Genomic DNA, 22456 nt, shown 5'->3' with positions numbered 1-22456 from the left:
GCCACAAGTCACAGTAATTGATATTGAAATTGAAATTGATATTTTCCTTAGAAGTATAAGTTAAATATACTATTATATAGGAGCGCGGAACTTTGTATGTAGCTATGGATGTTGAGTTACTGCAGCAGTGTTCACATTGAGACCATTTATTGAAAGCTGGACACAGATTGTGGTATTGGCAAAATTGTGCTTAGGCGCTTGATGCAGACCTCTTCCTTTTGTCACAGCCACTAAAAGGATGATCTGCTTGTAGCTAATTTTGTGAGGCTGCTCTATCATCATTAACTTGCGATAACTTTTTTCCTCTAGACACTCTCCGCTTATATAAAATCACAGATGGAGGAGAGGAGTATATTCCATTGACCAAAAAAGGGATTGCTTGGTGGACTGATAAAAATGTAAAGTTCAAAAACCCAGTGGGAAATACAACAGACCTCAAGGAGATCTTTAAAGGTAAAATCTGCTTTTTTGCTTATTTTTAACACGCTCTGTCCCCAGTGAAAGGAACTGGTCTACCATACTAAATTTGCCAAACATGTTTTCAGCTCTACTTCTTTCAATTCAAACTGTTGGTCTAACTGTAAATGGTTTTCACGTTGGGTCATTCATTCTACATACCTCTATTCAATCAAAAATTGCTGTTACTGAAATATTACCATTGTTGGAAATGCACTAGACTTTAAGTAATGTTAAAGGATAACTTCACCTTTTTGGGAAAAAAAAATGCACATAATTTTGCAGGAAGGAGCCTGGAAAGCATTGCACCCATGATCAGTGGTTTGTGTGTGCAGTGTCAGACTCCTGTAGACAAGAACTGCAGCTTGCAGCCAGTTCCTTCATACGAGCTGACTTTACAAGCAGGGCTTGTCAGTGATCTATGAGGCCCCTTATCAGCAACTCTTCAGTCTATTGAGAACTACAAGCCATCAGCTGCATAGGATGACAGTATTTGTAGTTCACGTCATTCACAGTAAACTGAATGTATGACGCGGCCGTGTGGGCTGAGTTATTTTCAAATAGTGACTGCGGGTACGGGGAGAAGATCCCCCACCCCCTGCTCTCTGTCACTGGGAGGGGGAAGAGAGGGAGAGGATGCAACTGCTGGAGCATGTTACATGGTTCACCCTAAATACGAGTGGAACATGTAGCATATTCCGAAAGGTGAACCTTTGACTGCTTTTATAGCACCAGCCCCTTTCTTCTCCACTGGAAAGCAAGGCTTAACACAGTCTGAAGCTGCACTGTGTGTGCCCTTTGACTTTACAGTGGGTATACAGTGGGCCTTGACGCAGAGCGGCCGCATATTTGCTTACCAAAAGTAAACAAACATTTACTGGTGCCTCACAGAAAGGTCCCAATAACTACTTGGGGCTGTTTCTCTGCCGCAGGGGCTGGAGCACTTGTCAGGATAGAAGAGAAAATGGATGGGACAAAATACTGTCAAATCCTTGAAAGAAATCTGCTGCCCTCTGCCAGAAAGTTGTCAATTGTCCAACATGACAATGACGCAAAGCATGCAGCAGAAATGACCACAACAGTGGTTGAAGGAGAAAAAGGTGACTGTCATTTCATGGCCTAGTCAGAGCCAGATTTAAACCCCATTGAAAATCTGTGGAATGACTTGAAGACTGCATTCCACAAACGGTCACAATCAAATTTAACTGAACTTGAGCAGTGCAAAAAAGAATGAGCAAATGTTGCAGTTTAGATGTGCAAAGTTAGTAGAGATATATCCCAACAGACTAAAGTTTGGAATAAAAGCTAAAGGTGGTTCAACATAATACCGACACAAGGGGGTGATCCTTTTTCCAACTCAGTGGTTCTGTTTTTGAATTTTTTTTTTTTTTCCCCAGACATGTTGGCGTTATCCTTCACTTGGATGTTATATGTTGTACTTAGTAAATACAGTTGGATAAAACACAAAATGTGTCATGTGTACATTTCAGGCTGCAAAGCAACAAAATGTGATTACTTTATAGGGGGGTGATTCTTTTCTATATACACTGTAAGTTCTGTGTTCTTTAGTACATGTGATCCTGGTAATTTTATGGCTTGTTCACATTACATGTAATTATTTATCTTTTTACTTGTTATATGCCATCTTAGTATGTATACATGCTCTGTGTTGCTAATTGTTCTTATTTTTCTTTTCTTTTGCTAAGATACAACTAAGCCAATTAATTGGCAGAAACCAGTGTATGAGTTAGATCCTAAGGATTCGGACAACAATGGATTTGTCAATGAAGATTTTATTGTATGGATGCGTACTGCAGCATTGCCAACATTCAGAAAGCTTTATGGTCTCATAGAAAAGAGTGATTCTTTACAAGTAGCATTAAAGCCTGGAAATTACACTCTTTATATTGAATACAGTATCCTTTTCAATTTATGGCTTCTTTTTATCTTTTTTTTCTTTTTACAACTTCAGTATAAACATTACTTGCTGGAAAATTGAAGGAATTAACTTTACTTCCCTTGGCAATGAGTTGTTAAAATGGAATTTGAGACCACTCCATTCCAGTCATGTGATTTCTCCTGTGTCAGCCAGTAGTGGCTGCAGGGGAGAGGAGGGTACGCTCGACAATGGCTGGTAATGCCTGAGAGTGATGTTGCCACCCATAGTCTCCTATGGCTCATCTGCTGTCAGCTCCTCTCCCCTGCCGCCACTGCTGGCTGACACTGGGGGGGGGGGGGGGGCAGACCACCTGACCTGAGCAACTTAAAAATAGGTAAGTATATATATCTTTCTTACACAGGTTAGTCAGCATAGGTGTTGAAAGTGGAGAGGGAGTATTTTTAAGATTAGTTTTCTTTTGAAATTAGCCACAGCCTGAGCAGAAAAGCATGTACCCTGCCAGTGTGATACAGAGAAGGACCCTGAAGAATTTATACTTCTATATTACAACACTTCAACCTATAATATCCCTGAAAAGTGATCTGCCTTCACCCTTGAAGGCCAACTGAATAATATATATGTGACTTTTCTATGAGCAAATACATCAAATCAAAATGAAAAACCAAACATAATATAAAATATAAAATTATAAAAATTATCTGCAAAAATTATGTCCAAAGTCCCACCGTGTCCAAAAATAAAATCAAAAAGTCCCAAAAGAATCCCCAAAAAAAATAATCCTCACAAGTGTAAACACAAAAACTTAAACTTTTTCTTCTTCTTTCATCACCAAAACCTTCTTAATACCCGCAAATTCTGATGTTCATATACCTCAAAAAAAGAAAAGAACTCGACATAGTGTCATACCTTAAATAATGAAAACACACGTGCCACTCGCTGTGCAGCATGCAAAATATTAACTAAACGTGTAAACTCAAACCAAGTGTCAAAACACATACAAATAAGTGAAATGACAATATGAGTGAAAGCACATACAATATGTGAAAAACCACTCCACAAATAGCACTCTTAGATATAAAAGGGTGATAAACAAAATCCAAATCCCAACTCTCCAACTCTAATATGGATGGGTAATTACCCTATAGCAGAAACAGCAGGGCAGATTAACCACTCTGGGTTACACTCTCCTCTCCTCGATTTTCTCCCAGGACTAGGGTCACTTCCTCCACTTTCCTCCAGAGAACCAGTCAGTGAAACAGATAAGTGAAATGACAATATGAGTGAAAGCACATTCACCCTATAGTAGAAACAGCAGGGCAGACTAACCACTCTGGGCCACACTCTCCTCTCCTCAACTTTCTCCAAAGACTAGGGTCACTTCCTCCACCTTCCTCCAAAAACCAGTCACAGTGGAAGAGATAATCTTCTTTATTGATAACTCACATAAAATTCGTGGTAACAGCTCCTCCTCACAAGCAGTGTGCACATGGACAGGTTCAGGGAAACATAAACCGCATGTTCCCACTTCCAAAATGGCCGCGATTGCAGTTCCGGTCAAACGTCGATGCGTATGACGTCACGTGTCGCTGACGCGTTTTGTCACTTCCTTTGACTTTTTCAGAAGGGTAAGGACGTCTGCGCATCGACTCCTTATGTACCGCCCTTCCTACATTAACGGCACCACTCAACGCCATCTTGGAAGCTGGAAAACGCTGCCCACACCTGACTGCATTGTATCTCATACAAAAATCAAACTGCCACCTATACATAACTAAGACCTTATGCCTCTATAAAGTAAGACACCACATATAAGGTACAAATACAATGTACATTTAGATATAATACCAGGACCAATTACGTTATCATTCTTATCTTGATACATACATGCAAGTGTATACTCCATAGGACCACACATATGTATATATCCAAAAAACCTCAGAATCACACAAATAAGAAATATAAATATATCAAGATATGTTATCAAAATAAACATATCTATAATTATTATAGAACATATCTATTTCATTTTAAACCTATACAACTAAAACACATACTGAAAGCTCCCTCTACTGGTCAAAGTTTAAAAAGGCATATCTATAATATCTAGACTTCTGCCCAATATTATTATTCATCCCCAATACGCTTAATCTAATACCTGGAAATACTCCATATAACGATATCAATATTTACCCCTATCCTACACACGTAATTCAAGACACATAATCTAACACCTGAAAATTAATTAATTTTCTTTTAGTGCTGATACATAAATATAATAGATCATTAAAAAGTTAAAATGAATAATTAAAAATTTCGAATATCCTACCATTATTATTAACAATTATTTCATTTAAAATTATATTACCTCAATGGTTCCACCCGTTAATTTCATGAATCCATATAAACTTCCCTCATACATATGGGGTATTTTACAAACAATATCCTAAAATATGAATATAAATAACATATTACTTCTAAAATATAAGTAAAATATCCACTAAAAAATATATTAAAAATCCGCAATAAAACAGTTCAAATCTAGTTCAATATTTAAACCATTCGGTTTTAAAGTATTCAATTTAAAAATCCAATATGTCTCATTTTGCGATATACTCTTTACCTTATTACTACCTCTCGTGCCGTTAATGTAGGAAGGGCGGTACATAAGGAGTCGATGCGCAGACGTCCTTACCCTTCTGAAAAAGTCAAAGGAAGTGACGAAACGCGTCAGCGACACGTGACGTCATACGCATCGACGTTTGACCGGAAGTGCGATCGCGGCCATTTTGGAAGTGGGAACATGCGGTTTATGTTTCCCTGAACCTGTCCATGTGCACACTGCTTGTGAGGAGGAGCTGTTACCACGAATTTTATGTGAGTTATCAATAAAGAAGATTATCTCTTACACTGTGACTGGTTTTTGGAGGAAGGTGGAGGAAGTGACCCTAGTCTTTGGAGAAAGTTGAGGAGAGGAGAGTGTGGCCCAGAGTGGTTAGTCTGCCCTGCTGTTTCTACTATAGGGTGAATGTGCTTTCACTCATATTGTCATTTCACTTATCTGTTTCACTGACTGGTTCTCTGGAGGAAAGTGGAGGAAGTGACCCTAGTCCTGGGAGAAAATCGAGGAGAGGAGAGTGTAACCCAGAGTGGTTAATCTGCCCTGCTGTTTCTGCTATAGGGTAATTACCCATCAATATTAGAGTTGGAGAGTTGGGATTTGGATTTTGTTTATCACCCTTTTATATATAAGAGTGCTATTTGTGGAGTGGTTTTTCACATATTGTATGTGCTTTCACTCATATTGTCATTTCACTTATTTGTATGTGTTTTGACACTTGGTTTGAGTTTACACGTTTAGTTAATATTTTGCATGCTGCACAGCGAGTGGCACGTGTGTTTTCATTATTTAAGGTATGACACTATGTCGAGTTCTTTTTCTTTTTTTGAGGTATATGAACATCAGAATTTGCAGGTATTAAGAAGGTTTTGGTGATGAAAGAAGAAGAAAAAGTTTAAGTTTTTGTGTTTACACTTGTGAGGATTATTTTTTTTGGGGATTCTTTTGGGACTTTTTGATTTTATTTTTGGACACGGTGGGACTTTGGACATAATTTTTGCAGATAATTTTTTGCAGATAATTTTTATAATTTTATATTATTTTTGGTTTTTCATTTTGATTTGATGTATTTGCTCATAGAAAAGTCACATATATATTATGACCCTGAAGAATTGGTCTTTCTGCAGTGGTCCAAAAAAAAAAAAAAAAAAACCCCAATGAGTCATGCGAGTTCTTCAATCAACAGGGAACATGATCTTTGCTGATTGGAGACCAATAGCTCTAACTCAGCAGGGGAGGTAGCTGGACCTCTGCTTAAAGACTTGTGCTGCCATACAAATAGCAAAAGCCCTAACAATGTGCTGGCAGGGGACCAGCTTTTCTAATTAGGCTATGGCTGATATATCAATTCTGTTACCCTGGGGTAGATTTACTAAAACTGGTACACTCAGAATCTGATACAGTTGTACATGGTAGCCAATCCGTTTCTAACCTCAGCTTGGTTTTACTTTTACCCCATATTTGATTTGGATGTTGGCACATGGCAGCACTTCTGGGCACCCTGATTACTGGCTCAAAACAAAAGATCTGTGGGTCAGCAAAGGCCTGTGAACCCTCATTTTGCGGAGTACTTCGACTCCAGTTGGGAGAGCTTGCTTTCCATGTGCTGCATCTTGTACCCATTGTATGTGGTTACTGAACCAAGCTGACTGCCTTTGCACCCCTTTCTGAAACTTTTCTTAAGACTTCTGGAGTATCAGGGACTAATGACCTTGCGGCAGATGACTTTTCCCCTGCAGTGGAAGGCTTTATCTCATAACTTATGTCACAGTCTGCAAGTGTCCCCCTGCCCCTTTCCTGAAGGTGTTGGACTTTGATGACAATTCTCATGGAGCCAGAAGAGGCCCTCTGTGTTAGAGGCCTGAGGCTGAATTCCTGCCCACCATAGTGGAGTGATAGTCAAATGCTGGGTAATATGTCCATGCAGAAGCATACATCTCCTTTCTTATTGGGTGGTCCAGAACATGCCTTTGTATCTACACGACCTCCCAATTTTCCAAGCCGCCTTCCTCTGCAGGACCCGAGCAGTCCTAGTGATTCAAGCACACAGACTACTGTCAAACCTTTCTCGGCAGTACGGTTTCCCCACCTGTGAAAAGATGGTGAAAGTCCGTAAAATCTTGGGTGCACACCTTCCCTCCATCAACATTTCTTGCCTTAAGCCTCCTGGGCTTTCTCCAATATTTAGCAGGCCTTCAGGGACATTAAAAGGTGAATGCAGGATAAAAGAAAAAATTACCCTCTCAGTGGTACTCCCACTGCATTGCAAAAGTTATATGCTCATTTTTGTCTGGGGGGACATACAGTAAAATCATTTTTTACTTGCCTTATCCCTCACTCGAACATGCTTCCTCCCAGCTGTACAACCAGCTTCCCCAAGCGTGCTTCTCTTTGCACTGTGTTGGTCTCTGATGTCATCACGTACAGTGCAGGACCAGCAGTCCTGCATTCTGAGGGCCCATCCACAACCCCCGAAGCATGTGCAGCTTACAGTTTTCCTGCAGTTGAGTAAGATGTCTCTAGAAGAGGTTATGGCCCCTAGGAGCTGGCCTTTGGTGTATGGTGGTGGTGGTGGTTTGTGTGTTTTTTTTTTTTTTGTGTGTGTCTTTGTGCCCAGTGTTGCTCTAGCTAGTAGTACAACCTGTCATTTTATGGCAAGAAAGGGGTTTTAAGGTAAGTTTTTGTGTTTTTAACCAGCAACATCATGTCTAGCTTTCCAAAATTGGCTTTTGGTTGGTGTCTATAGATAATGCCTTTTTAAGAAGGTAGTACATCTAATGAAACCTAGGAGGCATTTGATCTTGAATCATTTTTAAGTCTTCTTTAATATTACTTTTTTCATTGCTTTTTTATTTTTGTCCTGTGAAGTAATTTTCCTATACCGTTCTCAGATTATCCTGTTCTCAGCTTTGATGGAAGAAAGAGAATGATTCTAAGCACAATTTCTTGGATGGGGGGAAAGAACCCATTTTTAGGAATTGCATACATGACTGTGGGCTCAATCTGTTTTTTCTTAGGTGTTGTGCTTCTCATCATACACACCAAATATGGCAATCGTAATAACAGTGCTGATATTCCAAATTAATGGTTTGCATGTGCATCTAAGCAAGTCTGTACTGCTTGTATGCTAGCTTTCTGCTGTAATATTTCTAATTTCTATTTTCTTTGTGGGCTCATTTTAAGGCCTTTTTTATTTGTTGTATCTAAAGAAAAGTTTAAAACATTTGTTGAGTCATCCGTGTTCAAACTCTGTTTCCAGTGAGCTTGCTTCTTGCTGTTTATCACAGTTGTGTAATACGGTTGCCAGTGGGATTTCTGAGCTGATCCAGACTTAATACATGTAGGGTACTGAGCTGTGTCTGCCTAAAATCCATTGCACTGATGTGTGAGACCCCTTTCACATGATCCGTTGTGCTCAGAAGGGGGTCCATTTGCTGATCTGCTGCTGAACTGAGTGGTGCTGCCGGATGACAAGTCCGTGTCTACTCCGCTTATGCAGAGTGGACATAGACACAGCACACTCTCCTCTATGGGCAGCTGTCTGTTTACACCTGACTTCCCTCTGATCAGACCAGATAAAGGGGAACGGATCCCCTTTCTGTTTGTTTTTATCAGATCATAGGTAGCTAGGTGTAAACGGCACAAGTCAGTTTACGTCCAACTGTCCATACAGCAGAATTGAGGGTCTGCCTGAAAAATGGACAGGCAGACCTGACCGGACCACCCGTGTGAGAGGGGCTTTAGTGTGGTTTGTATAGGCCTCTCTACAATCTGGATTCTGCATGTAGGTGAAATTTACATGCAGAGCAGGTGAACAAGGTAGAACATTAAAAGTGATTTTGAAATAATGGAAAAAAAGCTGTTTAAAAAAAAAAACCTATACTTTACTGTCTCAGTGCCCTTTTATAGAATTATTGCTCTATTGTAAAACTTGTAAAGCTTGTCCGTACATCCTTACCATATACAGTTGTGACATAGGGGCCAGTGAGAGAAATTACAGAGCACCACTGGAGATGTAGACAACCAACACACCCATGTGTCAGCTGTGAAGACTCTTCAAGTGATTTTGCTGTGCAAAAGAGCAAAAGATCTTACAAATGGGTGGCAGGACAGGGAAGTGTAAATTCTTTTCTTTTTAAATACATTTTTTGTTTTTAATTTCAGTAAGTCACCTTAAGTGGACACAGCAGTTCCCTTCTTTGCAGATTGTGGCTGCCAGGTTCGTTGTAGTGCATTACAAACCAGCTTACTATAGAGGTAAAATAGAGGATGCTGTTGTGTAAATGCAAATGAGTACCACTGGTGTGAATATTTAGTAGGTGCCAAACATGTTTTAACAACTGAATAAGCTCAGATCCTATTTGTGCAGATCTTAGATTGCGCTACCTGGGTAAAATTGCACTTAAAGTGGAACTTTTGTGAGAAGAAAGGATATATATATATTTATTTTTTTTCTTTTCAATTACAGAAGAGACATCATATGTCTCTTCTACAGTAAAGGATTCTTACCTTCCTTCTCACAAACTCTTTGAACTGTATGCTGAGCTACTCATAGAGCTCAATGTACAGTTCTAACATGCACCAGGATGAGTTAACTCCAATGGACATGTGCAAGATTTGTCATCTTTGCTTGGGTCTTCAAGATGGCCTAAGATCCTGAACCCAGAAGAAGCCGGTGAGATGTCGGCACTGACAAGGGAGCTCAGAGACTTCGCATCGCTGGAGAAGTGGTGAGTGTAGTTCCGCGTTAAGCTCCTGCGTTAAGCTCCTGTTTGTATAAAAGCTAAACTGCAATACATTTATGAAAACTGGTTGACTTACGAATTACTGCAGAAAACAAAAGCATATTTTTGTTTTCCCCCTTTTCATAAATGTGATTGTAGCAGTTAGGATTCCAGTTTTGTTTTCCTTTTTCTGAAAACTGGAGTTCAGAAATATCAAGCATGAAAAGTCTTTTAATATACAATGTAGAAGATCAGACAGATGGTGAGAATACGCTGGATGCATTGGTGAAATAAAGTGTACTTGGTCCTATACTAGCTCTGTCTTCCTTTGTCCACAGATGTATTTGCAACGTCTGTTACATAACACTGTATTCTCTGGAAAATGTTATTCATTCACTAGTAATATGGTGTGCACATTATTTGTTTCTGCTAGTGTCTGTGTGTAAAGGTCACAATTCTAGTGCACTTCAGCAGAGCCTTCTTGAGATTGTAGCACAAAACCACTTTACTGCCCACCATCATCCTCCTTGTAACATCTAAAACAATGTTCTGTATGTTGGGTTCAACAGCTTGTAGGGGACCATGGATTTCTGTAAATATTGATGTAATTATATTGCAGCCCTTTGTAGAAAATGTTTGTTCATAGTTTTTTTTCTAATCCTGCATCCTCTGGTGTCTCTTCCAGTTTAGCACTGTTGATTTTGAAAATATGTTTACTGTATGCGATGCATCACTAACAGTTCTTTCACCTTTACTTTTTGTTTTACCTGGCATGTCATATTGCAGCTCTTCTTTTTGTGGATTTTTTTTTTCCGTGTGTGTGTTTTCTGAACCTTGTTTGTAGTTTAAGTGTAGTCTTATTCTGCTGAGGTAGGGTGGGGATGAGAGGTCTAAAAGTGAATAAAGTTGCTTTTATGAGTGAAGTGACAGGAATTCTATATTCGGAAACACCACAACCTGAACTAAAACCTGTTGGTTACATTTGTGGGGTTTTGTTTTTTTTTTTTCTTGTCATACTTTTTATTGACCACAGGGGACCTCTTATATCTCCCACCTTTCCCCTCCCCCATACAAAACTGTGCTGTCTTTTCTTTCTTTTTTTTTTTTTTTTTTTTTTTTGAATGAATGAATGAAGGTGCTGTGACATTGCTGCCATCTGCTGGACAAAAGCTTCATTAAAAATCAGAGCAGCTATAGCACACATGCACATGTACAGAATGAAGACTATTTAGCTTGCTTGATTCTAGATGTAAAATGTTGCTGCCTTTTTAGCTGTATATTGTGTACATGGTGAAGGTTCCAAGATTTGTGGTCTTACAGCTTTTAAGTTATTTGATTATGCCTTCTGTCATTTTATGTATTCCTCTTCTTTGATTTGTTCCATTTGCAGAAATACAGAAGTATTGCATCAAAATAAATGTAGATCTTGATTTTACACCAGAACAGTCTTGAACCTATCCTTTTTGTTTTTTTTTTTTTTGTTTCCAAAAATTCATATGAAGTGCTTTTTTTGTTTGGTTTGTTGCTTCTTGTTAAATGGATACCAAACCAAAATGAATATGGGCAAATACGTTTGCCAAAAAAAAAACCAGGTGGATGAATTGGGGGAGATTTACTAAAACTGGAGAGTGCAAAATCTGGTGCAGCTCTGCACAGAAACCAATCACCTTCCAGGTTTTATTGCCAAAGCTTAGTTGAACAAGCCGAAGTTAGAAGCTGGGCAATGGTAACTTGCACTTGGTGGATTTGAAAAACAGAGTGCAAAAAAAATTGAAAACAGTGTGTGAATCAAAAGAAAAGTTGCAACCAATATTAGACCGAACACTGCTGTAATATACCAAAAAAGGTGCGCTAATGACATAATAAAAATCTGTCCATCAGTATACAATTATCCTCATAAATGCTATACTATAAACTGAAACAATATAATAAGCAAAAAGTCCACATAGTAAAGTGCTTGACAAATAAATCAATGACAGTGCTGTGATCAGTCCATCAACCAAATAGTTGAGTATATTGTGAAATTGCGACAAAAGCCCATCCATCAAACAAATAAGTGAAAACAACTTGTCCACCACATACAATTGGCTTCTTACCAAATAATTTGATCTCAATTGAATAGAGATCAATATACGCTTGTGTGTGCCCCAGCACAAGACGCCGTGCTGTTGCTTATGGGTTGCTTGGCCTATAGGTTTTTTTTATTTATAATCTCCGTAGCTACAAAGCAGTTCCTCCAAAACTGCAATAGAGCATAAAACAAACAATCTGGCTACAGGTGATCCGCATGTAATTCACTCCTTTGGCTAGGCCCCTCCCAACATGTTTTGCTAGCCAATGGGCATCGTCAGGGTGTGGAGCTTGGGCTGTACACCTCTGATACAATCCAATAGACAAACAAATGAAACCAACGCTCAAATCTTCCTGCAGACCAGGGAATTGAAAATGCCAAACGAAGAGGTGCTGCCCTTCAAAGACTGGGAAATCTGAATACTGGTGAACAAAAACAGACAAAGACGCACTCTCATCGTGCATTACCGTGGAGACCCACGTATTTATTAAATGAAATAGAAATATACTCACAAACCACCGAGAATAAAAAAACAGTGGTCCTCAACAACAGTGGATGCAATGCTGTGCCCTTGATGTGGATATGCTGATGCATTTTGGGAAACAAAATCCCTTCCTGGGAGCTCTGAGGAAGGGATTTTGTTTCTCGAAACGCGTCAACATATCCACACCAAGGGCACAGCATTGCATCCACTGTTGTTGCGGACCACTCTTTCTGTTTTTTTATTCTCGTTGGTTTGTGAGTATATTTCTATTTCATTTAATAAATACGTGGGTCTCCACGGTAATGCACGATGAGAGTGCGTCTTTGTCTGTTTTTGTTCACCTGTACACCTCTGATGATTGAACACCCATTGTTTTCACTTATTTGTTTGATGGATGGACTTTTGTCACATTTCACAACATATTCTCCTAGATTGTAAGCTCTAACAAGCAGGGCCTCTGTTTCCTCTTGTACCAAATTGTAACTGTAATGTCTACCTTCATTTTGTAAAGCAAACTGTTGGTGCTATATAAATTCTGTATAATAATAATTCTCACCATTTGGTTGATGGACTGATCTTCTGTCACAGCACTTTTAATTGATTTATTTGTCAAGCACTTGACTACACGGACGTTTTGCTTATTAGATTGTTTCCATTTATAGCATATCATTTATGAGGATAATTGTATATTGATTGTCAGAGATTTTTATTATGTGATTAGTGCACCTTTTTGTTTTTGTCAAGTTAGAAGCTGACTGGCTACCATGCACAGCTGCACCAGATTCTGTGTGCTCCAGTTTCAGTAAATCTCCCCTATTGTGCTTGAACATATACAGAAGCATAATATATATAATGTGTGCGTGTATATATAAAAATATAATATTGGTGCTTAGTGCACTCAGGCAGAAACAGCCATGCACCATTGTGAAATTTTGCTGCACTGTTGTATTTGTTGTGTGCTTAACAACCTTCATCATTAAAATGTAAAGGCTAACTCTGGGCAAAAAAACGTTTTCCCATGCCGGGTGGCTATGCCTGCATTGCACAGGTTAACTGCTCATTTTGTAGGGGATTGTAGAACACAGATATACTTAACCTAATCTTCTAATCCTCCTTGCACAAAACTGGTCCCTGTGGCTCAAGCAACTCCCGTTTTGCAGTGGACTGTTCCTGATGTCATTCCACCCATAGACCTGTGGATGTGAGGACAGTAGGATCGTGGGGAGGTGCTGTGTGCCAGTGGAGTGGAGGATCGTGTGAGTATACAGCTTTCTCCTCTCCCCTGGATAAATTGAGCAGTTAACCCATGTGGTGCGGGCACAGCCTTACTTTTAACAAAATAATTTAACAAATGTTTTGCTTCAACTGTTATATGATCACGTGTGTGCATAATGTTTGTTTTCTTTGGAGTAGCAATAGTGTTAGTGCTCTACTTAGACCATAGTATTGGAAGAGGGTACTTGTTTGTAACATTGTAACAAGCTAATATTATCTCATGCAGTAGTTAGAACTCTCGCACAGCTGCTTGTCAGTAGTCATTGTAATGGTCATTGCAAACCGAACTCTGCATTCCAACTTAACTTTCATATTGCAAAAGCGCTACACTGAAGAAATAAAACCAGTATTCTATTTCCCAAAAGTCTTTCTTTCACTTGTGGAATCTTAAGTGTATAGTAACTTTAAATCACTGTATGGCAAAAAATATTGTTTTGCAAATGTAGAGAAAAAAATGACCTGTTTTAACAATTTCGTAAGTATAGCCACTAGATTGTCTTTGAGTTTTCTATAACTGGCTTTACACTTCTTAGACAATAGTATGGTTGATTTTGTTGCAGTTGTTAAAACAAGTGCTGCGATTGGTTTACTGTTATATCCAATATTTTTTTTTCTTTACTCCAGTTAATAAATTCTTTTAAAGTATTTTGTCCTATCATTATAGAGAAGAAACAACTATAGTTTTCAAATTTCAGCTCAGCAAGTAGAATTGAATTGCTGTTGCAATGCATTTACCAAACCCCCTCAAGGTCTCCATAATCCTTGTTTTACTGAACCCATGTGCTCCACCCCCTTGACCTGCCTGAACGTCCACAACATGCTTGATTAAAAATGTGTGAGCTGCACACCAAGTAGCAGTTACAAATAAACATTAATGACAATACGTCTGATGCAGTCTGTAGTAGAACTTAGTTGTTCTGCAGTTACACCTGTAGGGTCTCCAAGAAATTAGCCTTTCCGACAACCCCACTGGTATAAGCAACCATTTTTACTGAATAAAATTGATTAATTCACTGTGTACTGTGATTAGCTGTGCTTGGCCACAGTTAATCACATGGTAAAGTTGGGTTGTGATTGGCCCTGCCTGTACTATGTGATCACTGTGACCAATCACAGCTAGCAACACAATTGTACACGATTGGTATGAATCGAAGCCATTCATTGTTTATAATTGTCATGTGATTGGTCACAGCAATTACATGGTACTGGCAGCGGCCCAGTACAGTGATCTATCATTGGCTGTGTCTGCTGGACACAGCTGTTGATAGATCGCACCACAGTGCGGTGCGTTTCTGGGTGGACGTCATATAAGCGGTAAATGCAGCTGTGTCTGGATGCTGCCTGGAAAATCTGGCACTTGGGTCACTGAATTGAGAATTTTTGAACAGTCGTCATGCTCTGTGTTTTCTTTGTGGCTCTTCCGATCTCATTATGATTGCAGTGTAATCATCCCAGGGCTGGCTGGCGTTCATTCCCCCTGTGGGGGGAGAGTATAATGCAAAATGATGACTTCCTGTGTTGATGGACTTTAAGGTGAGTGCAAAGATTTATACTAACAGTTCATTTTTAAGGTACTACTGCTCAGGCCATAAAGAAGGTGGTAAATGATGTAAAAGAACATCTTTTTCTGTTTACTCAGGCTGTAGCTCCATGCCAGGCTTAAGCCAAATTTTTGAGTGTTCCCTTGGGGGAGTTAAAGCCCAATAGTAGCCCTGCGCATTCTTCTGTCTCTATGATCCTGTTTCAGGTATCATATGATGTCCTCCTAGAACCGTGACCACTGTGGCATGTGCCCGGAGCTCCCTGTGATCGCTGAGTCCTTCGGACACTGTTAAAAACCACAGACCAACTTGTGAAAATGTACATGGCCATGGAGGAGTTGTTTTGCCCCACCAGCCTGAAGGAGTTCACTTTTACATGCTTGGGAAAAGCCAGCCCTTGCCAGTTTGCAGGAGCAACTTGGAGCCTCTGTGCCCAAGAAGGAGCCCCATACAATGCTGGAGAGATCCTAGTTGGGTGCATATTACTAGGACACTGTGCTTGTAGCAAGAGAAGTGTGGGGATTCTACTAGGGTTTCTTTGTACAACAGGACTGTACAGGAAACACCCTTTCTGGTGGGGAAACCGTTTGATTTTGTTCTGAATATTAACCAGGTTCCAGTCGCCACTCTTCTGGACTCATGGAGCATGGTATCCCTTGTACAGGAACCAGGACCCTATGGGTCATCTGTATCCATGCAGATACAAGGACCTATCCATAGAGTCCCTATCTATTGCCACTGTCTGTGTATAACTGGCCATAGACAGGGTGAAATTTTGCCAGTTCAGTAAATACTGTCCAAATTTCGATTAGTGTGGCTGTTCTCTTTTGACAGTTGATTTAATGTTCTGTTGAACAGATCAACTGCAGAATTTTTGCTAACCTGCAGCTGCTGATCAGAGTATTAGGACAGTGGAGAGTACTGCTGTCAGAATGCTATGTCCCAGCTGAATGGAAAAAAAACAAAAAAAACACAGACCATCTATAGCCAGCTTAACTCTTGAACATAAGTTTGGACAGGTAAGAAATCTGGTGCAGCTAGTGGAGGTGTAAGTTCCAAAATTTTAGAGACCATGAGGAAAATGGGATCTGCCCAGATGGGTAAAACTGACTTCTGACACTCAGATGTCATGGCTATTGATGCGCCAGATGATAGTGATTTGTGTAATGTTGCAGATGATTGTGATGGGAATGCTTACCTAGCCCCAAATTTGAAGGTCTCCAGTAGCAGGGAGCGGAGTCCTGAAACTGGGCTGCCCTCTGATGAGGGGGACAATTCTCTGTTACAGGTCATGCTTGAGAGACACTGAAAAAACAACCTCTAGTCCTGCCCTCTCTGGTATGTGGCCTTTTGGCATGTTTTGTCATGGCTCAGATGCAGGCATAGATAAGCTAACAGATAGTGTTTGTAAGTGGAGTTCCTCAAAAACCAGGGTCAAACGATGGCCTCTTGCAATCAACAAGGACCATTTTTCATTAGGTTACCAAGGTTTGAGAAGATGTTGAGCAAGTGTTGGTACTGCAGTTGTAACATAATTTGGCCCATAATGATGTTGATTGAAAGCTGAAGTAAATACTGTGCATCTTGTCCCAGCTACCAGTTAACTGATCTGGTGTTGCATTTCTGCAGCCCCTTTGTGGCTCTGCCTATAATTTAAGTTCTGTTTTTTTTAACATGTAACAATGTGCCCAAGGTTACCAGTACATATTGGTGATCTTTGACTATGCCACAATACCCTGAAGCTATAGCTTTGTGGGATACCTTGTCCAAAATTATTGCGAGAACTATTCCATGTGTTTAGTAGATAGTGCCACAGATCTAAAGGAAGGACTTACTTAAAACCACTTCACCAAAGCTAAACATCGAAAGGATATTGATTGAAAAAAAGCTTATAGACTTTAATGGTGTGTTATTTCTCAAGAAAAAGACAGATATTTAACGATGTAAAACCAACATTTTATCTTAACTTGACCTAGTGTAACCAGGGTTTGTTATTAAATCCAATAACAAAACAAAATTTAAAAGCACATGCACATTGTTATAAGCAGAACCCCGTATAGTGATACTCTCTATATTACAACCATTGACATATACAGTAACAATTTGCTGCTCCAGCAAGGGAAAGATATGCCACTGGATATCTACAGCGTAACATATGCAACACAGGGCCACTTGAACACAGGGCAACTGTGATGCTTGTAGCAGAGGTCACAATTTAACGTGTTTTGCAGTGATGCTTCTTCAGGAGTGGGTGATCTGCATCGTAGATGGACATGAAATGAATAAATGAAAATACATAAAGTAACATAGTATCTATTCATATGTACTGTATAGAGATGTGTACAATTCTACGTGTTTACTGCAAAAGATTTTCGCAAAAGAAATACTGACTAGGGCATGTCATCTGTCATGGCCGATGTGTGCCAGATTTCAGATTAAGCAGCTGCCCCATCTGTCTACCATCCACAGATGGATGGTGTAGTTGAAGGCTTCAACAAAATTCTAAAAAGCATGCTTAAGTGAGTGGGGCAAAAAAAAAAAAAAATGAGAGACTGTGACTGCCTACTGCTAGAATTCCTGTTTTGTATTCATGAAGTGCCTTAGGCCACCACAGGGTTTTCTTTTACCAAAGCTTTTTATTAAACATGTTAAAAGTAACATACAAACCATTATAAGTCATATGATACAAAGTGATAACCGCAAAAAAAAAAAAAGGGAGACCTCATCCAACAGACACAGAGATACCCTTATAAGACCAGCCGTAGGGCCTAAGTAACATTATGTAAGGCATAGGGCCAGTAGGCCCACAACCACATGCAGAGGTATAAGAAATAAAAAAAAGCACATAGAGAGTCATGACCTTATGAAGCAATGTTGTCTCTGAGCACAGACCTGTAAAATAACAATAAATGGTAGACAATAGGTCTAATATAAACAAACTTTATGGAAGGAAAGAGGTAGATCTAGAGAGTGCAAAGGCCAAAAAAAAAGGAAGAAACACCCCCCCCCCCCCAAACCATAGAAAACAGAAAAACAAGAAGAGGAAAAGGAAAAAACAGGCTAGAGAAAACAAGTTCGCCAATGGGGGGGTGGGGGAGAGAGTCGAGGGACAAGATCTCCCCATAAGGGGAATGGAGAGGCAAAACCCAACACATCAGAGATTGCTAAGTTTCGTGATAAAGCGAGAAACCACCATTGCCAAACAGAGCGGAACTTATGTTTATCTTCCAACACTGCTGTCATTTTTTTCGTTGATGAAACCTTGGATTCTGGACTTGACCTCCTCAAATTGCAGAGTTGGGGGTTTCCAATAACTGGCAATAGTCTGCTTAGTAGCCATAAAAAAAATAAATTGACCAAAGAGCGAGGTTTGCGAGGCAAGTCACGAATTGGCTTAAAAAGTAAGGCCTCAATAGGATCTTTTTTGAGGTCAATGGACGTAACTGAATAAATCAGGTTATAAACTTTAGTCCACAAGCGGTGGCCCACTGGAGAGGACCACCAAATGTTGAGCATCGTACCCTCAAGATAGCCTCTAAAAAGAGTCATATTCCGGTATAAATTTAGGTAACCGAGATGGGGTAAAATACCATTTCAAAATCACTCTATAGGAATTTTCTAATACCGGTATATTACGAGAGCATCTGGAAACCCCTTTCCCCATAGACTCCCAATCCGCAGCAGAAACTTCTGTCTGAAGCTCCACATTCTATTGTGCACAGTAAGCAGGTAAAGATTCAGCTATGTTATTCAGGATCGATAAATAAATTTGGGATAGGGCACCCTTAGTGGAAGCCTAAGGATGATGATGCTCCATATCAATAAGGTAGATGCTATACAGTGCCACCCTTGCCCCCTTCACCTAAAAGCAGATGTGTGTGTTCCTAGGCATAGTGGGATACTACAGACAATTTGTGCCCTATTTTGCCACCCCGGCAGCTCTGTTGGCAGATCTGATTTAGGGTAGGATTCTCGGTCATGGTGGAGTGAAAGGCAGGTGCTGAAAAAGTGTTGATGGAGCTCACATCGGTATTATGGCGACAACCTGTCCTCGTGGTTCCCAATTTCTCTAAATAATTTTTGATTCAAACATACACTTGGTTCTGTCAAAGGTCATCTGTGGAGGGGAGCACACATTAGACTTTTTCAGTCAAAAATTAACTGAAAAAGTACACTATAGTAAAATGGGAGTGTTTGCTCATTAAATGGACCTTAGCGTTGCTCCCTACGTTACCTCTTAAGTTCAGCCTTGTCTTTGACCATGCTCCTCTAGCCTGGATGCAATGGAATAAGGGAACAAATGCTCAGATAAACTGGAGGTTCTTGGCGCCTCAGGCGTTCAGATTCATGGTGCCACAGAGATCTGGTTGGCCATCCCTTTTGGCCTATAAAAATAACCATGTTTAAATTATACTCACTCATGGGTATCTCATGCCACTCTTCATTGTGACACTCACCATAGAGGTTTCAGAGACCCAGGAGGGGGCAAGCAAGCCCCCGAGGGGGGGGGTTCTTTCACATGAATGTAGAAGTGGTTGGGTTTCTGGGTTCAGAGAGAGATGCTACCCACTGACAGTGTCCCAGGACTTACTTGTCCTTCCTGGGTGCCCTGGACCTCCAAGGTGGGTGTTGAGATAGATAGCAGAGGAAGATGAGTGAGCATTATTTCAGACTGGTGAAATGTTGTAAATTCACATTACAGTCAATATCAACTGTTTCATTAATTTAAGCCAAGGCTCACTGCTAAATGTCCTCTGAAGTTAAACTCATCCACTCCTGTCCAGCCCCAATTTGTCTGTTGGAGATCCCATCCTCAATTTGCAGTGTTGTCTGAGAAGGAGAGGCAGAGATTGCTGCACTGCAGCCAACATTTGTGATAGCTGCACAGTTCAGGCATGCAGCACATTCCAGCCCCTCACAGCCTGCAGCAGATATCCCCTACTCCCACCAGGTATCCATGGTTGTCTCTGGCCAACATACATACATCCCCCAGTCACAGCACATACATAACAGCTACCTCACCCTCTTCACAGGTACTCCAGTCGTGCACATGCTGCCCATGATTATAACCTCTGTATTCTTCCCTGTAATGCAAGGCCACCAGGAAATGAAAAAAACCCCCCAAAACTAAAAATGTTTTATAACATGTCCTCCTCTTGACTTGTGGACACAAGTGTTGCTGTCATGTATCTTGGTTGGAGGCCGAACTTACGAGAGGGCTTCCCTTGCGGCTTGAAGCACTGGTGCTGGAAGCTTGGTAGCAGGTAACTGCCAGGGTCAGAGACTTAGTCAGGATGAGCTAGGGTCATACACGATAAGGCAGAAGCATGGTCAGGTAGCATGCCAGGGTCAATACCAAAAAAGCAGGCAGAGTGAGGTCCAGTAGCAGATTGAGGTCAGAACCAGGGATGTAGGCAGAGAATAGTCAGAGGCAACTTGAGGTCAGTATCCAAATCCACAGAGCAAGGTCAGGAACTAGCTGGGTCAGCAATAGGAGATCAGACAGAATAAGCAGGAACACAGGTCATGGGGGAGAGCTGAAAAACATCCAGTGATTAGCACTCACCAGGGTTTCTTTTAAATGGGCAGCTTGGTGCCAATGTGGGTGGATGTGCGCACCTACATGTCAGTGCATGCTGGATATTCGCCCAAGCTAATTTGTCTGTGCTGATACATGTGCACGAGTATTACTTGCATGGGAATGAGCATTAGCTGTAGTATTAGCAGTACATTAGGTGTGTTAGTATTAGTTCTCTGACAGTGCCTCCTCCCCACTGGGCAGCCTCCACATGCCCATTCTGGCCATCTTTTCCTGGGAATCTGTTGGCAAAGTCATGGAGTAATTCAGGAGCATGAACATTTTCTTCTGGCTCCCAAGAATTCTCTTCAGGGGGGTAACCTTTACACTTAATAAGATACTGGATTTTGCTTCCTCGCTTTCTACAGTTCAGAATGGGTTCAACTTCATATTCCAAATCTTCATCCCCAGTTACAGGTGGAGGTGGCAGAACACTTCTTCCAGAAAATGGATTGGGCACAGCTGGCTTAAGTAGTAAACCATGAAACACCGGATGAATATTGTAAGACTTGGGTAATAACAACGCATAAGCCACAGAATTTTTCTTTTTACTGCAAAAGGCCCAATATATCTAGGACCTAATTTCTGTGAGGGACATGCAAGCTTCAGGTTAGCTGTGGATAACCAGACTTTGTTTTCTTCTTTTAGAACCAACTCCTCTCCGCTTTCTGCCATAGTATCTTTTGCTGTCTTCCTGAGCTTTCTGCATGATTTCTTGGAGTAACAGAATTATACTGAAGAAAGGCTAGCTTATCTTGGACAGTTGGCAACTCTGTTTCTGTCATGATATCTGATAGAAAAGTAGGATTAATGGAGCTTGGTTTGTGGAAGAGAGGACTGCATTATTGTAGGCAAATTTATTTATTAATGCATTATTGTAGGCCAGTTTACTGCCCAGTCTTTAGAGGGGCCAGACTGTGGCCAATGGGAATACAAAATGTTTCAGGATCGGTGGGCATAAACAATCCCCTATAATGTGTGTGACAGTGGGAGGAATTGTGCCTCATCATTGGTGTCATTGGGAGGAATTGAGCCTTTTATTGGTGTAAGTGAATTAAATAGTGTCCCAAGGGCCAGATAAAAGCAAGCAAAGGACTGCATTCAGCCCCCGGGCTGCAGTTTGGAGACCACTGGACTAAGGGATGGTCATGGAAGGTGTTGAGTTTCCCAGGGAATGAAGAACCTGTTATTGAACCACCAAAATACCGCTCATTTCTGACAAGTGGGGTTTTCAGGTTCCAGACAGAGTGCAGAAGCTTGCTTAATGGATGACATCAGATCAGGCTGTAAAGTTCTGAGATGACAAGATGATATCTGATGAATAACGGTTATTCCATAGTAGTGACATTGTGATGTCAGTGGCAGTTAGACAGTTCCCCCCAGTGTCAGAATGCCTGCTGCAGTCCCGCTATAAGTTGCTGATCACCACCATTACTAGTATAAAAAAAAAAATTCAAGTATATGTACAGCCATTTGTAGATGGCAAACTTTCACATAAACCAATTAATTTACACGTATTGGGATTTTCTTTTAGCAAAGACATGTAGCAGAATACATTTTGGCCTAAATTTATGATGAAATTAGATTTTTACATTTTTTTTACTGGATATGTTTAATAGCAAAAAGTCAAAAATATTGTTTTTTTTCAAAATTGTCAGTCTTCTTTTGTTTATAGCGCAAAAAATTAAAACCGCTCAAATACCACCGAAAGAAAGCTTGTGTAAGTTACTTGGTTTACATTAAAGTTATAGCATCTACAAATGGCAGTATATATACTGGGATTCATTTTTTAAATTTTTTTACTAGTAAT

At 40.3% G+C, this 22456-nt stretch overlaps 1 protein-coding gene across 1 annotated transcript in view; it reads left to right on the top strand.

The window, feature by feature from the left end:
• CDC50A (cell division cycle 50 P4-ATPase accessory subunit A) overlaps nucleotides 1–11140 on the top strand; it is a 36047-nt gene extending 24907 nt beyond the window's left edge. Inside the window, exons 5-7 of the mRNA XM_089681392.1 lie at nucleotides 310–453; nucleotides 2163–2372; nucleotides 7865–11140. Coding sequence (XP_089537518.1) covers nucleotides 310–453; nucleotides 2163–2372; nucleotides 7865–8058 — 548 coding nt within the window. The 3' untranslated portion in view covers nucleotides 8059–11140. The remainder of the gene's footprint in view (nucleotides 1–309; nucleotides 454–2162; nucleotides 2373–7864) is intronic.
• The last annotated feature ends 11316 nt before the right edge of the window (nucleotides 11141–22456 follow it).

This window comes from Staurois parvus, unplaced genomic scaffold, assembly GCF_062004578.1.
Source record: "Staurois parvus isolate SC_StPar_1 unplaced genomic scaffold, SC_StPar_1.0 ptg000264l, whole genome shotgun sequence".
In the NCBI taxonomy this organism is placed as follows: domain Eukaryota; kingdom Metazoa; phylum Chordata; class Amphibia; order Anura; family Ranidae; genus Staurois; species Staurois parvus.
The sequence above is the reverse complement of the archived record's forward strand: the minus strand, read 5'-3'. Positions and strand labels throughout refer to the sequence as shown.